Source organism: Anabrus simplex, chromosome 2, assembly GCF_040414725.1.
Source record: "Anabrus simplex isolate iqAnaSimp1 chromosome 2, ASM4041472v1, whole genome shotgun sequence".
Lineage (NCBI taxonomy): Eukaryota > Metazoa > Arthropoda > Insecta > Orthoptera > Tettigoniidae > Anabrus > Anabrus simplex.
In genome coordinates this window covers 1,196,671,520-1,196,692,965 of record NC_090266.1, presented here as the reverse complement: position 1 = coordinate 1,196,692,965, position 21,446 = coordinate 1,196,671,520, and the positions used below count along the sequence as shown (strand labels likewise).

Below are 21,446 nucleotides of genomic sequence, written 5' to 3'. Positions count from 1 at the left end.
TAGCGCTATTCCTCTATATGAGTTGGGATCTGCGGTATCACCTTTGCCTTTATATAGCATTTTAATAGTAGATTTTCTCCAGTTGTCTGGTATCCTACCTTGCCGCAAGCATTCATTCATTAGGCGAGTGATGGATTCACCCAATTTTGGGAGAGCAGCTTTAAGATGTTCATTAAAAATGTGATCTGGGCCACATGCCTTGTTATCTTTAGATGCTGTAATAGTTGATACAACCTCATTAATTGAAAATTCGTCAATTTCAGGGATTATTTGAAAAACTGGCATGAAATAATTAGTAGGTCGTGTGTCTCTCTCTTGAAGCACTGCACTCAAGTGCTTTTCCCAAACTTCCATGGGTATGTTCCTGGAGAACTTCGGTTGTCTAGGCTTCAGAGCCAGGTAAGTATCTAGACTGGCACGTTCTATAAGTTTCTTTTCTTCTTACTCTCTATAATGATTTTTGGCTTCTTTTAGTAGTAGTTTGTATGCTCTCCTTTTACTGGCATATATTTCAAGGAATTCTTTTGTCTTCTCTCTTCGGGCTGTATTTAATGCTTCCAGCACATCTCTACGACATTTATAGCATTCATTGGTGAACCAGGGTTGAGATTTCCTGACCACAGGTATTGTTGGTAGAGTAGCATTCTGGAGCAGCACTTCTAGATATAATGCAGCCTCATTAAGATTACCCTCTCGTAATAGGTTAAGTATCGTTTGATTATCTTCACCACAGATAAGAGACGGATTACTTTTCCTACTTATTTTTGTACGGTCTCTAACTGTATCCAGCGTACTAGGCCTATTCTCCAGCTGTAAGGAAGTTGCAACTGGTAGGTGTTTCCGTTGCGCTTCGAGAATAACCTCCTGCTCGATCGACACAAACTTAGAGTTTATAAACACCAGATCTATTGTGCTAGCACCATTATGAGACATGTAGGTATTCATGTCAGAGGCATTCACCAACCGAAGACCTTCCTCTTCTAAGAAGTCCAAAACTTCTGTTGATTTTCGATGTTCTGCATCGATGCGACAATTTAGGTCTCCGGCAAGGATAATGGCATCATCCCTAGTAGTCACAGTTAAAGCTTTACTAACTTCCTCAATAATCTCAGTTGATGAGAAATCTGGCTGGAAATATACACATACACAAACACACGGCTTGGTTCGAACTACTAAAACGTTCGTAGATCTGTATTGTACACTAAATGGTGAGAACTGATCAGTGAACAGACATGCAATGCCTCCTTTGGGCCTCCCTACTGGAAGTTTTTCTGCCATGACGAATGTTGAATAATGTCTACTAGTTTGCCACGCGTGCGTTAAAAATGTTTCCACTAGGATTATTACATCAAATTCCTGTATCATCTCTTCTAGTGTGTTTGTCATGCTCAGCAGTCCTTCAATATTCCATAATAGTAGCTTAATCTTTGATGTAGGCAAAACGTTGTTGTCCTTATCGGGATTTGGTTGAGAGCATTGTACCCGAGTCGTTATGGGGTCGAAAATTATACCTCCTCACCAAAATCCTCCCTGGCCAGAATTCTGGGTTATTTACTTTTTCTAGGTGGTCAAATCCAATACCAATTCGGAACGCCTTCTTTGTACCTTTTGTGTCTAATTGGTCACAAATAATGTCATCAGATATATTGTTATCTCGAAGGAATTTAATAGTATCCTCCTTCTCCGTGTTCTGATGAAGTTTGCCTATGTACAACCAGGCTGTTCTATTAGCCGCTCTTAGGTTGCTAGTTTCATCAGCCTTTCTCGAACCTATGATTACCTGTCTACGGTGCCGGTTTCGCTTCACAACCTCCGTCCAAGTCCCCTCTTCGGTGTTATCGGATGATGTTTCTTTGTCTTCAATTACTCGAATGCTTTGTTCGTGGCTATTTGACTCCACTTGTGGTGGTTTCGGGGCCATTCCTTTCTTGGCAGTGATTTGAGGATGCTGAACTATAACAGAAGTACTGGTTCCTTTAGAACTGTTCTTATGTTCTTCATTTTGTCTAGGCATCGCTTTATTTATCTCTTCCGCAACCGTTTGTTTGATGCTTTCCTTAAGACTTCTTATTTCTTCCCATATTGCTTTTAATTCTTCTTTTCCATGTCTTAACATAATTAAATCATCTTTGCATGTCTTGCACATCCATAGCAATGTAGTGCTAGGCTTTTTGAGAGTCGTGAAGTCACCCGCATTAACTCCGGAACACTCCTTGTGAAACCACTTACGACAGTTTCCATCACAGCCCTCAGCAGCACTGGTCTCTGTTATCTGTTTTCCACATTCTCCGCACGGAGTGTTGACTCCTCTGCTCTCGGTATCGTCTTTCCCTGGCATTAGGAACACACCTTCGAAGACGTTGCAGAGCAGAGCAATATGGCTACCACACTAAAATAATTTTGAAATGCTCGTTTGGCTGATATTTACTCCACTACACAAATAGACTCGAAGATAACACTTATTCAGATAGAAGTTCACTATAGAAAATAAACTTTACCGTATCTGGATACACTGGATCAGTTTTGATATCTGGTAGGCCGTGATTTCAAATAGTAAACCGTCACTATCGATATACTTGTTTAAATCAACAATCGCGCTCGCTCACGCAGTCTTTAATGGAAGGATATTCGCACTAAGTCGTACACACTTATCACGAGTAAATAATATAATGCCTAAAATTAGTTTATCCTTATATCTACAAAACTGAAACACTCGAATAAGATGTAATTCTCTTGTGGTTTCCAAATGTTCACTTTATCAGATGAAACACACACTCAGATCGATGGATAATCACTAGTCACATTAAATTTAAATTGATATAGGCCCTAGCCTATGTTTTCCAGAAAATTGAGTACGTCTCTATCACATACACCAGTCACAAATTTTACACTGCTCTTGCACAATTATATCCCCACATTATAATTAACAGACTATATACAACACTGAACACTATGATAACACGACGGGGTATTCAGTTCCATTACTTTAAGAATGAGACACTTTACGACACTATTAACAATATTTTATGATGGTTACTAAAGATGTTCGCGAAAATTTTATCTCACATTCACAACAGAACAGACAGCATAGATATTTCACACCTGATTTGAGAACTGGAAAAGTTCAAAAGAAAGAAGCACGATTTGTTGTGGGTGATTTCTGCTTTTTGCTTTAACGTTAGATGGCTCTGGCATCGCCCTCTACTGACAGACCTAGGCTAGGCCTTCCTCTTTGTAGTTGGCGATAGTTGTCATCTCTTTGGTCCAAAAATTAAAAAAAGAAGAGGTAGAAGAAAACAATCTGTTATGTTGACGTATGTTGCTGAGAGGATGCATGTGCAAGTTGAGTGGTTGTTTTTTTTTGGCTTATAATTTAAGGATTATTGTGAAAGCGACATGAGTTTCACTGAGAAGAATAACCATTCTATTAAAGTACCAAGGTTGTACAAAGTAGCCTCAAAAATCATCCGTGAAGTTAAAGAAAACAGAGGTAGTCCAAAAGGGCTAGTATTCCAGAAGCCTCACCCTGTAAGTTTTACTAAAGCTTGTAATCTTCACTTAAACTTCCTCGGTAAATGACACACTTTTTGAAATTGTTTCTGTAAAGGTGCATCCACACCAAGATGTTTTCGTTCACTTTGTTATTGAACACTGTTAACGAACAATGTTCATGAACAGTTTTGGATGTTAAAATAGCGTGTTCATTAACTTTTCGAGCATGTTGATAAACAAAATTTCTTAACTTTTGTGAATGAAGATTTTCTTTATTTCGTACCCTTACCAATTCCTTGATATTGTATAAAGCTTCAAACACCTCAGACACAATACCGTATCTGAAATTGCTTGTTTTGATATTCTAGACATAAGTGAAATGTCTGAGTCATCAGTTGCTAGGAATCTTAAAGTTATACCTATAAAAAAAGTAGCCTGTCATTACTGGAGCCGGCTTTCCAATAATCTATATCATTACTTGCAATTTCAGACCCAATTAATATCAATAAGAACTGAAAGTTGTGTTAGTGTCGTTGGCCAAGTCGGCGTTCGATAATTTAGTGCAGGTGAAGAGATCAAGAATAATAGTAATGAAACAGTTATTTTACCTGGCATACGCAGAGGAAAATAAGGCGAGAGGGATCGGGGATGTAGAGAGTGTGATAGCGATAAATGTAGTTAAAGGAAGATAGTTTCAATAACAACAATTACTTTTACTTCTATAAAGGCAATGTGTACATTTCCGACCAGGAATAATACCCATTGCAAGTTAAGATATGTTTCACAAAAAGTTAGCTGATTACATTGCAAAAGGGTGAGGAATGAAGTTGAACTAAGTCCCCTAGGTTTACATACATCTGTCTGAAATTTTTACATGGAGTAATATGCCAGGGAAATATATTTGGAGAATAAATAAGTGCTTTGAAAATTTAGGTAAGCAAAATAAGCCTATCTAACAAGCTTAACAGTGAAATTCACTGAAAATTGCTAGACATATTATGAAATAGAAGGTAAGGTCGTTAAATTCTTATACTATATGTCTTGAGGATCTATATACTGTGATTGATCTTAACATTTTTTACAAAATATAGGACAGGTCAGGGAATGGAGGAGGTGAAGGAAACCAAGGGACACGACTAGAAAATTTAGTTGTTAGATGGATGAAGCAGTGAATCCAAAACACATGAGGGTAGATTCAAGGTTAGAACAGTTCAAGGGCACTGAATGAGAATGTGACCCTTAGGGTCATTCAAAGTCCGTACCTTGTCGACACAGAAAGAAAGATACTGGCCTATACTTTGATGAATCGCCCAACTCCATCAAAAACGACAGATATGATAATAAAGAAGATATCTCACCTTGTTTGCTCTCTACATCTCACCTGGAAAAGTATTAGAGTCAATGGAGCAGAGAATCAGGTCGGTACAGGATCATGTGCTCGTACATCCACCAGGGAACAGGCTCTCATTCAACCTGTTGGGTTAGGCCTGGTGGCAAGTATTTATATGAATTTGACTTCATTCTGGAAGTTACAAGAAGTAGAATTGACGTCAGGGGAGCGGCGGTGTCAGCTGATTGAGCAAGATGGTGACCAGTATATGAAGCAAAAGGGCGAAAGAACGTAGTTTTAAAATGAATATGAAACGTAAGTCTGGAGTATTTGCATCACAGTACAGTCGTGTGTGGCCATTCTAAAAAAAAATTTGAAAGCCTGCTGCATCGTGAATTAGAGAAAAGTGCAGACGCAGTGTGTGGCAAAGAAAAATATTGGAAAGGCGAGTAGAATTCAGTTTGGAAAGAACACTTGTCAAAACTTTTAATTCATGATGCAGCAGGCTTTCAAAATTCTCTTGAGAATGCCCCCACATTTCAGTTCTTGTTGACAGTAATTGGGTCTGAAATTGCAAGTAATGATACAGATTATCGGAAAGCCAGCTTCACTAATGACAGGCTATTTTATAGATAGGCTGTAACTTTAAGATTCGTAGCAACTAGTGACATTTCACTTACAGTATATACCTATTTCTCTAGAGCAGGGCCTCTCAAATGCCCAAAATCTCATGCGTGCAAACTGCGGTGCAGAGTTCCTGTGAACAGTGCATCGGTCCCACTCAGCTCGACTCGAACCAACGCTTCGTCTCTGGGCTACTCGGCTAAGCTCAGCTCGGATTTGGAGCACTACGGAGCAAGTGATGAAAAGGGAGACAGGCAGAGCAAGCGAGCGAGACAGGCATGGGAAAAGAGAGAGACAGCGCTGTTGCTCCAAATCGAGGAGTTAGGGTCTGCACTCTGGTCAACCAAGCAAAGTCGTCTTTTGCACCATGCACCCCTGAGAGGCCCTGGTCTAGAGTATCAAAACAAGCAATTTCAGTTATTGTGTGTGAGGTGTTTGAAGCTTTATACAACAATATCAAGGAATTGGTAAGGGTACGAAATAAAGAAAATCTTTATTTAACCTAGTTAGGATAGTATTATTTTGATCATATACAAGCGATTATGGGAGGTTATTCAGCGAGGAGTGAAGCCTGAAATGAAAAGTTTTTCACAAAAGTTAAAGAAATTTTATTTATCAACATGCTCGAAAAGTTAATGAACACACTATTTTGTTTATTAACATCCAAAAAGGTTCATGAACATTTTTCATTAAAATACATCCTGCCTTTTATGAAGTATGTTTCTATAGACTAAATTAATGGAATTAACACTGAAACCGTACGCTGAGACACTGAGTACCCCACAAAAGAATATCGTATTTTACACATTCAGACGATTTATTTTAAAATCTCATGAAATCAGTGGAATGTATTATTTTGATAAAAATGCAGCCCGTGAGTAGCAACCTTAGTAGCATTATTAGGAAGTAGAATTTGTGCAAATATTACTAGGAATGCCTTTTAGAAGAGAGATGTGTTCATTGCAGTGTCTTGGAACCCACCATCCAGCCCACAGAGGTACAATTACTTGCATAATCTAATAAATGGCAGCACTTGCCATTGTCCATTGCTGAAGTAGGCCTAGCTACTTGCATTCCTATTGACCAACCTGAAGTCGCATGTGACATCATTCCTGTCAGTCATAACTAGATTGTATCGCCAACCCGGGCAGAATAAAAGCACAGACAAATAGAACTGATATAGGTGGGGTGGTGTCGAATCAAACTTTCAATGCTCTGCTGTCGCCGTAGGCCAAATAGAATGCCTGTTATCACTCTGGGCAGTGTGTATTTTGAAAAAGTATGGAAAAGTTGTAATTCAGCTTTCCATCACTAGACCCTCTAAAATGTGCTGTAATCGCCCCATGTCAATTTCCAATTATAAAAAAGTATTACTGTTCCAATTCAATCTTCCACCACTAGCCCACATAGAATGCGCTGCTGTCGCCTCAACCCTACCCTAAACAGTGCAAACCAATGGTCTTGTCCACCTGGGGCCTACCGTAACCAGTCCAGACCAATGGTGTTTACACAGCAAACGGTCTTGTATTACTTTAACTTCTGTTCTTTACTTCCATTCTTTCCTCTCCTCCTGGCGGGCTTACGCCACATCTTATAGTAATTGCCGTGTAAGGCCATACACTAGAAGGTAAATATTGCCACCCTATTAAATTTTTTTTTTTTTGTACTGGCTCATTACTGTTGCCAACTTTACTAGTTACATATTAAAATTTAAATCTAAGAATTTCATTTTTGTCCGTATTGAACTGAGAATGGAAGATAGGAAACTTAAAAGGGTCCACCTGTATTGAAAAGGTGGACCCTTTTAAGTTTCCTATCTTCCATATTAAAATTATCGGACATAACCATAAGAAACTAACCTCAAATGTAAGCATCGATAATGAACATTCCCTTACCTAAGTAAATGATAAAAGTCAGGATGAAATAAATTGAGATATCCATAATTAAGTCAGTTTTCACGCTCAGTTAGTAATTAAGGAAATAAACACTCTTTCTCACCCTCACTCAAATTAATGTTATATATTTCTTCCTTTATTTTGATATGCACATTACTATAGCCATATTCTTGAAAAGAGGGATGTCTTAAATGATGCAGTTTATTTAAAAGTCTTTGCAGTGTGATTTTCGAAAGTTCCAGTAATTAATTAATAGCTGGCCATACACGGACAGACTTTTTCGCAGGCCTCGCCTTTGGGGCCAGATCCGACAGGCCGCCTGCCAGGCGTGACTTTCAGAGACCTGGCCTGCTGCTCGCCATCAACTGTGACACCAAGCCTGTCGTGTTGTGCAACATAATCTGTCAACATTCTAGACCCTCCCGTTAATGGAATGATCCCTTTATTCCCGGCAGGCCAAGCCTCATCCGCTGGCCTTTCAAACTAGTTTGAAATCCTTGTTGGTCGGGTCTGCCGTACTAAGAACTGTGCGATGGACATTGAAGCACACAGTGTCCAGAGGGAAAAAAAAAAAAAAAAATTTGCTGTTGCGGCTGTTGGAATGTGCATTTCGCTATATGTTAAATCATGCAAACAGAAAAATTGATCGCAGTGGATGAAATCATGGATAGGAGAGCGAGACAGCTTTAGCCACACGAGTATGATACAACACCTGAGAGAAATGAACCAGACGTTTACAAGAATTATTTGCGAATGGACCACAGCGATTATGATATGCTGTTAGGTAAGCATGTATGGATTTTTCTCGTTATTACGTTAAATGTTTGATCTATCTGTCTCATCCTTGGCTTTGACAATAGGAAAGTGACTGAGGTATGAGCAATGCTAGTAAAACCATTCCTTATGCAGTCAGTTCCTGTTATGAATGGTATGAAAATATCACTCATAGGGTCAGCTGGTGCACGCATTTCAGTGGGCTTGGCGGACTGGTATGCGAGCAACTTCTGGCTCGGTGAGGAAAGCAATGGGGAACTACCTCACTCCTCATTTCCCTAGTACGCTTCTTCAGTGATGCCTAGGCCATCTATGACAGCTGTTGGCATAGCTGTGGAGGATCAAACCAGCCTTCGGGCTGAATACCAAACATACACAACACATACATAATGACTTGTTTTATATAGCTATTACTGATGAACAGTCTAGTTGAAAGCGTATTTACTGTGGATTTTGTAGCTTCTAAGCTGAAGAAGGAGGAAAGGAGGATACTGAAGAACGCTTGATTGCGATACCTCATGTTTTAATTGTCAGAGTCACGGCCGCTCTTTGTACATTTCAATAAATTTCTCCAGCAGTGCCTTTGTCCACTCCATGCTTTCCTTACAAGAGGCTTGATCTGTGATGCGAGGTCTTTCCGTTGAGGCACTGACATCAGGTCTCGCCTGTAGCAGATAACACCTCGAACTGATCTCGCTCAGTAACGAGCAGTCCTAGCCTGTCAGAATGCGTCACAAAAGGCCTCGTTCGTCATAATTCCTTTCCGTGTATGGCCAGCTAATGTCTTTCTTTTCTTTTATTCAAACGTTTTCTTTTCTCTTCAATAACCAGTAAAGGAGAGATTATTGGGCATATTTTCAGCTTGTAGGCTGGTTGTATCTTCAAGCTTATCCAGGAAACATACAGGAGCAGTAATGTGCCAAGCTACGTGAACGGAAATGAGGTCAGTTTTCAAGCTCACTGCGGAACTGAGAATGTTAATGTTATTGGTTAAACGTTCTACTAACTACTTCTATGGTTTTCATAGATGCCTAGGTGCCAGAATTTCGTCCTGCAAGAGTTCTTTTACGTACTGGTAGATCTACAGACACCCACCAACCTGACCCCTTCCATCTGAGTTAGTCGTACATTCTCTCCTTCACATTCCTGCCTTTATTTTGATGTGTGCATTACTATAACCATATTCTTAAAAAGAGAGAGAGAGGTAATGTATAATTTATTGCAATTTCCAAAAATTCAAGGACATGTCACTTGTCCTTCCTTTTGCTTGGATGTTGTTTTCTTATTCTTTCTGCAATAAGCAGTAGGGGATGGGTGTTTTAAAACATATTCTCAGCTTGCAAGTTGGTGTATCTCAATCTTACCACATTAGGGAAACCCAGGAAAAGTACAGGGGCACTAATGAGTCAAACAACATTACCAGATTTATTTTGATAAATATATATGGACGGTGTTATGCATCAACCGGCTAAGCGTCAAATCTTAGTTTTGCGCAAATGCGTTCAAAGGTTTTCACATTTAAAACCATCTTAGAAGAGATATTTTAGACAAAATAAATCAATATTTGGTACAGTTACGTAATGGGGTGCGCGTAATGCTAATATTCACAAGAAAATTCATTCAGTGCAATATTTTCTTTGTTTTCCTCAAATTTAACTCAGCCGTATTTGCAGTTTACGGGTCGAAGATATGCATCAAGCGGCTAAGCGCCAAACTGCGGCGGTTAACGTTTTGATGCTCAGGGTTACGGAACTTGTAGTTATGCAACAACAAGTTAAGCGCCACTATGTGAGATTTTGTTGTTAATAACCAAGAACCAGCAATAACATATTGGATTTTCAATACCTATTACTATTTTGGTGTATGAGAATTTTACAAAAACATACATTAATAGGACTATGTGAATAGTGGAAAGTGTTTACTAGGTTAGTGAACAGTTAAAGTTTAAAGCAAAATATAAAAGAACAAGCAATAAAATATTGGGTTTTCAATACCTATTACTATTTTATTATATCAGAATTGTACAGAAACATACATTAATATGACTATATGAATAGTGGAAAGTGTTTACTATGTTACTAGGTAACAAAATATAAATCTAGTTACAGAAATACAAAGGACACATTTGAATCACATACATTAGTTTTTCATTTTCATTTCTCACACACTCTCAGTTTGCAGTGTAAAATCAAGGTTTTCATCAAATCCATCTATATCGTCATATGTTCCGCCATTTGAATACAGTTTTTCATAGAAACCTCTACAGTCACTTGGAATGAGATGCGTGATACTCTTCAAGTCTTTCAGTTTGGGTTCTGATATTGGCTTCCCATTAGGCCATAGAAGTACTAGACTGTCATCCCAAAATAAGTCGTGATCACTCAGACGTGATGAGCTTTTTTTTTCAAGCAAATTTCCTGACCTTCACTGCTATTGAAAGACGTTTTCAAAATAAGTGAATATGGTTTTTTCTTTTCGATTTCAATTTCCTTGGTTTTCAGCCAACTGACAGTCTTACCTTCAACGTCTTTCTTCCTGTTTACTACCTTCTTTTCTAAACAAGCAGATCCCACGAAGTCTTCTTTCTTCATCTCTTTTACTATAAATTTATTTTTTCTACGGCATTGCTTCATGACTTGTATGTAATCATCAGGAGCGTACAGCCGCTGCTGAAGCTTTAAGGAGCACTCTATGTCTCCGAAGTCATCATCATTGGGCAAGAAACTGTGCCCAGGTATTAGAAATTTCATTCGAATGGTTTCTAATGTTGGATGTGAAGCCAGGATACTGTTCTGTCCCCCACAAGAATCTGACCACAATATTAGATGTTTCTTTCCCTCGTCCAAATTTTCCATGAGATGATGTCTGGGACAAGACCCTATCTCTTGGGTTCCACGGCCAGCTTGCCCTTCTACCCAGACATAGCAGTAGCCTTTATTTGACCCTCCATCATGAACTCCACAATTGTACAGCCACAGTACGCGTTTGTAGAATATTATATTAGTGGAGATTTTTGGCAAAGGTAGAGTCCGCTGGAGGTCGAATGTCAGAACCGCTAAATCTTTGATCGTAGCAGCACGCTTCATATCATTCTTCATTTCGGAACGCGCCCTTTCTGCTACCTCTTGATGGATCTCCAGTTGTTGCCTTAGGTCAAGTGAATCCTCATGACCTTTCAGTTGAGCATTCAGAGAATCGCAAACATTGCAGGTGTCTTTCTTAAGTGCTTTTCGCCTCAGATTGAATTTAGTATAAAATATTTTCTTGTAGGAGGACATTGACACAGGCTCCGAATATTCGTTTCTGTACAGGCCGTACATGACCGGAATACTGACATGTGATGGGAGGAAGTCGCTTCTAGTCTGTGCCCTACAATAGTGTGACTTATACCTAGGGAATTGGTTTATGTGGCTGATTACTTCGGTCACCTTACCTTCGTGTAATCTATTTGCAGCGTTTGATTTCCCCCTACCATCTTTAATCACTTCGAAATTTCTTGTCATTTTCATATATGCATCGATCCTGTCCCCAGATATTCTAAGAGTTTGAGTAAAAATTCGTTTGCATACTCGCACACCCGCCAAAGTGTAAATTCTAGTGCAGGTTCTTCTGCTTGTTCTCTTGACTCTCTTTCTCTTTACCCCGACCATGGATACTTTGCTATAAATGAAGAAAACCTTAGCTTCGTAAGACTCTGAACTCCAGAAATTATTGAATTCCTTCCTTCTTTCTTCTATACCTACTTTTTCATGGCATTTATCCTGGCAATGGAAGTCTCGAAATTCTTTAGCATCGACAACCTCCCCACGTTGGCTAACGTATGACTCGTTTAGCTGGCATTTCTTTTTTCTGTCGTCCCTGCTCTGATCAGATACTTTTCTTTTTCGTCCCTTTCTTGGTCTCCCTTCAGATATAGGGGCTGTGATCAAACTTTCTGAATTTAATGAAAGCAAATCAGCGATCGCTATGGAATCGTTGACACTTTCATTTCCAGCTTTCACATTATTAACAGAGTTGACAATTTCCGTGACACAATTATTACTAAACCTCACTTCAGACGTGGCTTGACAGTTCTCTACGGTGGCATGTTGGTCTGTTACATTACTTTCCTGTACTGAATCATTATCGTTGTTTCGTAAATTTGGATCAAACGTGGGAGAATTTTCGGTATCTTGCACACTGAAAAAGTCATTTTTTGATGTAGGTGTGAGTACATCCTCACCACAGTGGAATAAAATATCGCAAGTATCGTATGCAGCAGGTAACAGAGGGGTAAGTTCAGCAGGGTCACTTGAAAATGATTCCCATTGGCTTCTTTCTATAGCGCAGCTTGCTGCAGGCGACAGAGTATCCTCGTTTTCTCCAGCCATGCGACTTGTTGCTGCCTGCAACAACATAATACGTTACTTCCCCAAGGCTTTACGTAAGATATAAAGAATTCTAATAATCTATTTGTCTAATATTCTGGAACGTGAAAGCGTATATCAAAGGAAATGATTGGATTTACACATACTCGAGGGAGAAGACCACAATATCAGTTGAAAATGACTCACTCGCCCCATAACCCATCCTTCGAGGAAAATAGCAAATAAATGATGAAGTCGGAAAACAAATAGAAGAAAAATAAACGCTGACTAACTGTTGAGGAATCGAACCCACATCCTTCCAGGCACACCATTACCACCTGTGCTAACGCATCTACTTCAAGGCCTTAGTGGGCGACTTAATTAATTACTAACTTAATGAGAGCTTATGACCATGCTGTACGTATTACTAAACTGCTTTGTGAAATTAAGTTACATAAATCAAAACAGGCAACTGTACACTTATATCCAGTAAAAACAAGCAAGCACTCATGATAATGCACTGTATAACAGTAACTCGTACTTCATACCTGTGATATATAGCACATGTCCCTTTCAGTTCTACTTTCAATCTCCTCCAGCTGTTCCACGGACAATAACGCAAGTATTTTTTGCGTTCTCGTTGTCATCATGCGAGATATAAGAGTGACGAGCACACCACACCACAACAATTCTAGAGACAGCCCGCCAATTCTTAATAAACAAACAGTGTTTCCAACATAGGCTACTAAAATCAGCTTGCCAGGTAATATTTCGGGAGAGTAAAACTGTGTGCGATGTCGCTTAGCCGGATGTTACAAAACGCCATATACCACTTACCGAATCAGACCTTTCAATAAGGCGCATAGACGGTTGATGCATAACTTGTAACCTCGCATTTTGATAGTGGCGCTTACGTTTTTCTTCTGTTACATCTGTTTAAATTCAAACAGAGATCCGTGAGTATTCGAGCAGTTAGTTCGATCCCTTAGGCGGTAGATGGTGCCAGTATTCCGTTTTCGGAAAATTGTCGCTTAGCCGGTTGATGCATAACACCGTCCATATATAGGCTTAAATCACACTGATTGATGAAAGGTTGTAAGGCAAGAATGGGATAGGAAAGATGGCTAGTACTGGAATGAAAGGAAGTGATTGTTGCCTTAATAAAGGTATAGCCACAGCATTAGCCTGAAGTAAAAGTGAAGGGAACCATGAGAGAAACAAAACTTCAGATCTGCCGACTGTGGGGTTTGAATCCATCATCTCCCGAAAGCAAGCTCACAGCAATGTGATCAAACTGCACGGCCAATTCACTCAGTTTCTTGTGATTCGTAACACCACATAGGCGTACTCTCCCAAATTACACATTTTGGATTTCTACCATAAGGCGACCCACTTACCTATATATGGATCTTCAGGGTTCTATTCCACAAAAGTATGGTCTTGTACATTACAAGTAAATTCTCTAGTAACTAGTACAAATAACAGAGTTTCTGTTCCACAAAAGAATTTTCTACAGTTGTACTTTACTACTCCATACTTACAAATTACCAGTGAATTTTTATAGGTATGTTCCACAAAAGTACTAGTACTTGTAATTTACTAGTGAATTGGGAACGATTCCCTACCAGTGAAAGGACAATAATATATAAATGTACTAGTGCTATTTAAATATACTTATTTCAGATACATTTTGATAAATATGTGGTCTGGCAGAAGTGATAGTGGTGATAATGAAAATGAAAACTACCGTCTGTATAGGGAAAGAATAAACTTCCAGTTTAACACTATTTGAATACAGTGAGAGTTTTAGGTTAAGCACAATACAAGTGGAAGAACTTTTGATGGATATTTATCATAGGTTGAAACATCCTATGAACAGAAATAAATCTCTCTGCTAAACAACAGTTACCGGACGAGTTGGCCGTGCGCGTAGAGGCGCGTGGCTGTGAGCTTGCATCCGGGAGATAGTAGGTTCGAATCCCACTATCGGCAGCCCTGAAAATGGTTTTCCGTTGTTTCCCATTTTCACACCAGGCAAATGCTGGGGCTGTACCTTAATTAAGGCCACGGCCGCTTCCTTCCAACTCCTAGGCCTTTCCTATCCCATCGTCGCCATAAGACCTATCTGTGTCGGTGCGACGTAAAACCCCTAGCAAAAAAAAAACAAAAAAAAAACAACAGTTAGGCCTACTAACAACAATGCTTTGGCTAGGAAATTGATGATGATGCTTGTTGTTTAAAGGGGCCTAACAGCGAAGGTCATCGGCCCGGCTAGGAAATTGTGGTCATTACCATGGTATTGCACATATGCGTGGGATGGCAAAATCTTCGGTCTGTAGGTCAATACATTCTGTGGTAGCTGCAATAAATGATACAAAATTTCCTCAAATTGTTCCTTGACCTGAAAATACTGAACAAACATGTTCCAAGAAGGACATTCCTGGAATCATTAATTCCAAGTAATTCCAATCATTAATCCAACTTTTCCCCCTCAAAAGCTCCATGAGCTTTTCCAAATCAAATATTTCCATCCAACCCTTTATTTTGTCTTGTTTTTTCAGACTCTCGCTGAATGCACCGAAATGAATATCTTTCCTTCTTTCTATTTCCTTCAAAATTAATAACTTCCTTTCCTTGACACCATTTTAACCATTCATGCAGAGTGTGCAATTTTGTAACAATTAAGTTTGGCGGCCGTATGTCGTCATTAGCGGCATCCGATTCCAAATGACAGACCAAGGTGGGTATGTCAGACTATCGTGGAACATATGCGAGGATAGCGGAAGAACAGAATGGGTGATAACGGAGTAATTTACTATCATCAAAGAAATAAACTGAAAAATAACATTGTAGCATTGAGAAATTCACAGAAATATTAGAGTTCTTTGAATCTTTGCTACATAACTTAACTTAAAATACGATATTAAGATTAATGAGGCAAGCATAACCTACTTCAACGAAAGGAATATGAAGATAAACAGCTGATTCATGCTATGACGTAGTATGTTTATTGATATGTTGTCACTTGTAAAACTTGTAACAATTCACTAGTAATATACAAGAGACTATCAATCTTTTGTGGAACAGATATGTACAACTCCATACATTACAAGAACCCACACTAGTAACTTGTAATGTAAAAGACCATACTTTTGTGGAATAGGCCCCAGGTCTTCAATTATACTTACAGTTTATGTAAAAACATTATGCACCTTATTAAAAGATACTTCCCTTGTCCTTTGTCTGATTGGTGCAGGTATAACAAATCTATTTGGGAAGAAACACTTTTCTATTTACATCATAAAGAAAGCATCTTGTCATAGCTCTGTATTATCTTAGTAATAATAATAATCGTATGGCCTCAGCTACCATGTGCAGACATTTTGATTTGACGCCATCTGGCTGTCTCCTTGTCAATTTCGACGTTCCGTTTTACTCTAGGCCCACTAGATGGCAGACCGAGTAAACCGATCTCTCTTGGGCGTCTATGGCTGAGATTTAATGAATTTTGTCGGGTAAATACGAAATGTACCACCAGAGATCTTTTACATGCCGACGTCGTACGACATGGAGTGTCGAATGGACTTTTTTCCGCACTTCAAAAATCCGACTACCTCTGCCGGTTTTGAACCCGCTATCTTGGGATCCGGAGCCCGACACTCTACCACGGATCCACAGAGGCAGCTGTTATCTTAGTGATAAAGAAGTTAATAGTTGTAGCTATTTAGCAAATTTTGTGTGTGTGCATGATACATTTAGTTCCACAAATATTGGTGTTTAGTGTTTGTAGTAATTGTTATTAGTGGTATTTATTTACAATTTTTACACTGAGTAGTTCCGTAGGCGTTCACTGAAATAGAAGCTGTAATTTAGGACTGCGTGAAAGAAGAGATATCTTTTTTTTAAAAATATTATTATTATTATTATTATTATTATTATTATTATTATTATTATTATTATTATTATTAAAATATCAGTAGGTTTATTGATAAAATACTTACAAAGAGTCTTAACATCGGCAGTGGTTATGTTAGTGCAGGCAGTTGACAGTGTATTTCAAATAGCAGTTCAACTGTCCCACCTATCACACTATTTACATCATAATAATAACTTTTTTAAATAACGCGATACTGTTGTAAATTTTGTTTAAAGAAAGGATTTCAACAGAATATACAGTATTTCACTGGCAAAATAGTTAACAGTCTTATTCTTATTGATTATTGTTGCTCTTCATATTCAAATATTGCATTGTTGGCTACAGTCGTGAACAAAGGGTGTAGTGTAGTGAAGTAAATATAAATAAAAATCAGCTGATCTTGTATCTGATCATTTGTAGTTCTGAGTAGGTAGTTAAAGTATCCGTAATTTATATTTTTCACCCTCGATCTTTCAGTATTTATGAGTAGTTAGCTAATAATAATAAAGTTCCTATATCCCAATAATTGGAATTCAAGTCCCTGGAGATGTAGGAGTAGTTTTGACAGAAATATTTTTGAGAAATTATTGTAGACCTCATATTTTTCAGCAATTATGGACACTTTTATTCTCTGTCCCGTGGAGTAGGGAAAATAATAGTAAACCACCAGCTCTAATGATCACATAACCACATTTCAGTTGAGAACTGTAGTGAAGATACAGTATATTAGATAGTGTCTTGCCTGTTATATTTGTGTTTTTCTTTCTGTACGGTAACCCTTTCGATACTTTAGCATTTAACCAAATGCAAAGTTTCATTTCTATTAGAGCATAGTAGGATAAAGCAGTACTAATAATAATCTTCTGTCTACGCGTTTAACTTTGTTGGTAATCCTTAAGTAGTTCTTGCGAATTTCAAACCTTAGGCGTAATTACAATTTTCATTTCTATTTGTGCTTAGTAATAACCTATTGTAATTAGGATACGTCTGAACGTGGTATCTGTATTAACTCTCTTACTGGAATTCTGTTGTAGTAATTAGAGTAGACTTAACTGCAGTTCAGAATTGTGTAGGTCTTATTCTTGTGTATTACTTTTGGTTTTCAGTAATTAAAGCAATTTTCATTCTGTTCGGGTGTTGTAAAAAAAAAAAATTGTACAACTAAGTAGTATTATAGTGTAGTATAGCTTATATTAATTACCTTGTTGTTGTGTGACCTTTGTGAACTATCCTAGAAAATATTTATTTCCTTTCATTTTTATTTTGCACAGAATAAGTTGTTTTATTTTTCCTTTTCTCATTATTCTGTAAAGAATGGCTAAGGAGTGCAAGTGTAGGAACTGTGGGTGTGGCCAGGCATTAAGGAGTTTGAGGGAGATAATTAGGATTCTGTCAGAGGACAGGAAGGAAGTTAGGCCTCCCTCAAAATATATACAGGATACAGTAGGTGTAAAAGAGGGATGGAAAAGAAAGGGGGGAATTATAGAAGGCAGGTGGTCTAATGTTTTAAGGTGAAGGAGATTGCAGGCTAAGGGATCTATGCAGAATCAGAATTCAGGACAGGTGTCTGTGAGAAATCGGTACGAGTCACAGCAGGTAGAACAACCGAGGGAAGATGAGGAACAGGGAACTATTGCTGAGAAGTGTGGAAGTAGGAGGAAAGGAAAAGGTAGGAAAGGGAAATGTGGAGTAATGGATAGGAAAAGACAGGTGGAATAGGGACGTGGGAGGGAGAAGGAAGTAGCTTCTGCAGCAGTGAGAGAAGATAGGGCTGACCAGGAGGGGAGGGGATGAAATGAGGTGGGTAGGGTTGAGGCTCTGGTCATGGGAGATTCCATGGTTAGACATGTGGGGAAAGTGTGTGTGGAGGAAAGGGAACCAGGGTAGAGTGTTATCCAGGAATTAGGTTGAGGTAGATGTTGAGGAAAGTAGAAGAGAAGGAGGAGGTAAAGGAGAAGATGTTAGTGTTTCACATTGGTACTAATAACGTAAGACAAGCAGGTATAAGTACCAACATAGTTGGGGATGTGTGGGATGTGGTAAATGCAGCACAGGTGCAGTTTAAGGAAACAGAGATTGTTATCAGTGGAATACTGTGTCGTGATGGCACCGATGCCGGGAATCGAACCAAGGTATATTAAGTCCCATAGCATATATTAAGTTAAGGAGATTAGAATTGAACTAGTGGATCCCCAGTACAGGAGACCACTAGGAATGTATAAACGAAAGGATAAAGGGTTTTCTTACAAGAAGAATTATGGTTATTAATTGTGTAAAATGTGCTACTTTATATTTGAAACATTTAGAATTGGATATGTGAAATTACTTGTTCTTCAAGTCCTGCTACGGAAGGCTTATGAGTAACTTGTTATTGAGTTGTAATCTTATCTATGTAAACTGACCAAGGGTTGAGTAAATGAACAGTGGCTAGCTACAAGCACAAATCCAGCATTCAGAATAATTAGCATTGGGAGAGACAAGGAAAGAATACATGACTCATGGAAGGATGGAGCATCGGAAAATCTCCACTTCATGGCAAAACATTCCACTCAGTGAGAGATATGAGTTAGGCTGAGTGAGACAGAGAATAAGTGGTTCTGAGATTGACCACTATAGCACCATCTACTGGAGAGGGATCCCAGTTGGGGGTAGACTAGTACTAGGGTGGGAGTTCCCCCTCTCACTAGTTAGCAAGGGCCAGACCAGGATATATATATAAGCTGCAGAGGCTTAAGGGATATCTTTAGTCTTGGACAGGAGAACGCTCTACGTAGGTCAAGAACGTCGGTAATAAGACTGGAGGTGCTTACATTCAGAATGAGAGAGAGGAGTAGGACATAGCCGCGTTAGAAGTGATATTGGAAAGACTTAGTCTCTCAGACAGTAGTGGGAGATGCGGACTTAGGCTTAGAGACAAGCTAGAGGGCAACTCTCAGGTTTTCAACATAGACTCTACCCAGGTCGGAAGTCAGTATTCTAAAAGCTTCCGGAGCAGGCACATCACTGAAGTATGCTGTAAATAGACATTGTAAATATGTACGGTAGTTGGGAAGTCAGAGTTGAATTCAAATATATATCATATTAAATGGGACTCAGTACTTCATTTAATGGTTCAGGGCACCCAACCCACAGATTCTCCAAGCCGCTCGGGAGAACAAATCGTCCAGAACATCTCGGGACAAGGTGAGTCACGACAGACTTACGTTTTGGTGTCAGGTATGTGGGGTGCCCTTAGTTCGAACTCCGACGAACAGTAGAACCATATCAGTCCGATGTTCGCGCACTTCGAGAAGAAGATTGTCCGAAAACCGCGCATCGCAGAAGATTGAACCGCGCACCGAAGAAGATTGTCCGAAAACCGCGCATCGCAGAAGATTGAACCGCGCACCGAAGAAGATCAGTCCGAAAACCGCGCATCGCAGAAGATCGAACCACGCATCGTAGGAGCCACAATTCAGCCCAGCTTCAGGGAGCCAGCAGCCTATTAAGCAGACTATACGGATCGCAGCCAACAAGCCCAGCAGCCTATTAAGCAGCCTACACGGATCGCAGCCAACAAGCCCAGCAGCCTACACGGATCGCAGCCAACAAGCCCAGCAGCCTATTAAGCAGCCTACACGGATCGCAGCCAACAAGCCCAGCAGTACAGAAGACATCGTAGGGTGAGTCCACTTTAATTCAGTATGGCAAGTCAGGAGGAAGATGTAGATTTAAATGCAGGAAGGCCAGAATTTCAGATAGCAGAGGCTGATGATGATGATGCACGTAGCTTAGAAGGACCGTATGTAACTGTAGTAGAGGGACACAGACTGATTGGTCGAGAATTTGACGGTAGTCAGCCAGACAGACTACGAGAATTTCTTGCCAACGTAGATGCGGCTGTACGCATGATCAGGGAGAATGATCAGGCACTTTTCTTTAAATATATATTGACAAAAATTACAGGCAAGGCCCGAGAGAAGCTCTTGGTAAGAGCTGATATTACTAACTGGGAGAACGCTAAAGTAGCGCTAAATGAATATTATGGTAGGCAGGGCACGTTAGATCTATATATCTGCCAAATGTTCCAAAGCAGTCAGGAACCGCGAGAGAGTGTAGCATCCTGGGCGCATCGCGTAGACACGATGGCGTCAGCTTTCAGGGATGCTTTATTAGAGGGCGAATGCCTGGAGGATAGGCAGGCACAGTTGAAGTGCGTGAGAAAGATAGGAGTGGCTAGTTTCACACAAGGGTTAAACAACCCAAGAATCCAATGTAGAGTGCAGGATCAGCAACCTTTAAAATTTGAAAGAGCCGTGGCAATAGCTAGGCAGGAAGAAGCAGTCATTATATCCAAACAGGCTAAGGAAGGATTGCAAAGTATGCGGAACACACTAGGGTTCACACGGAGAATTGAAACGAACAAGCCTAATGTAGCAAAACCAGAAGGAAGGTGGCATCCTAAGCCTAAAACAGCAATGGTTAGGGTGATTTGCTACAATTGCAATAAAGAGGGCCACCTAGCTAGGCAATGTACAAGCCCGAGAAAGGAAACACAGGGTCAACCTATCGGAGAGTCAGAATTAAAAAGATCACCGACAACGCTAACGTGTCGGTATTGTAAGAAACAAGGGCACATAGAGAAAGACTGCCGAAAGAAGCAAAGGGACCAAGTAGGTGTAGAAACGCGAACGGTCCGCACAGTCAAGGCGGGCATGAGGGAGAGTACCAGGGGTACACGAACTTGTTACACTTGCCACAGGAAAGGGCATGAGCAAGAAAATTGCAGGCTACCGATTAACAGACAACATACCGAAATAACGAGATGCTATTCGTGTGGTAGAGATGGTCACTTGGAAAGGGACTGTTGGAGAAATGTACTTGGTAAACAGTCCACTAAACAGTGCTATGCTTGTGGGAAAGCGGGGCACTTACAGAGGTACTGTCGCACGAAAACAATGGGTCAACAGACAGGGAGAACGGACATGAAAGTCTTCCGAAGGTCTGGAGACGAGGGTGACAGGGGGTCGCAACAAACCGAGGAGGGCCCGTTTGGATCAGTGCGTAGCCAAGGACAGGCTATGAAAACC

General features: G+C 39.8%; 1 protein-coding gene across 2 annotated transcripts in view; it reads left to right on the top strand.

The window, feature by feature from the left end:
* Positions 1-3,278: 3,278 nt before the first annotated feature.
* LOC136864787 (28S rRNA (cytosine-C(5))-methyltransferase) overlaps positions 3,279-21,446 on the top strand; it is a 116,567-nt gene continuing 98,399 nt past the window's right edge. The window contains exon 1 of one of the 2 annotated variants that reach the window (XM_067142176.2): positions 3,279-3,528. In XM_067142176.2, the coding sequence (XP_066998277.1) occupies positions 3,397-3,528 (132 nt within the window). In that variant the 5' untranslated portion in view covers positions 3,279-3,396. The remainder of the gene's footprint in view (positions 3,529-21,446) is intronic. The other variant, XM_068226423.1, reaches the window with a different exon arrangement.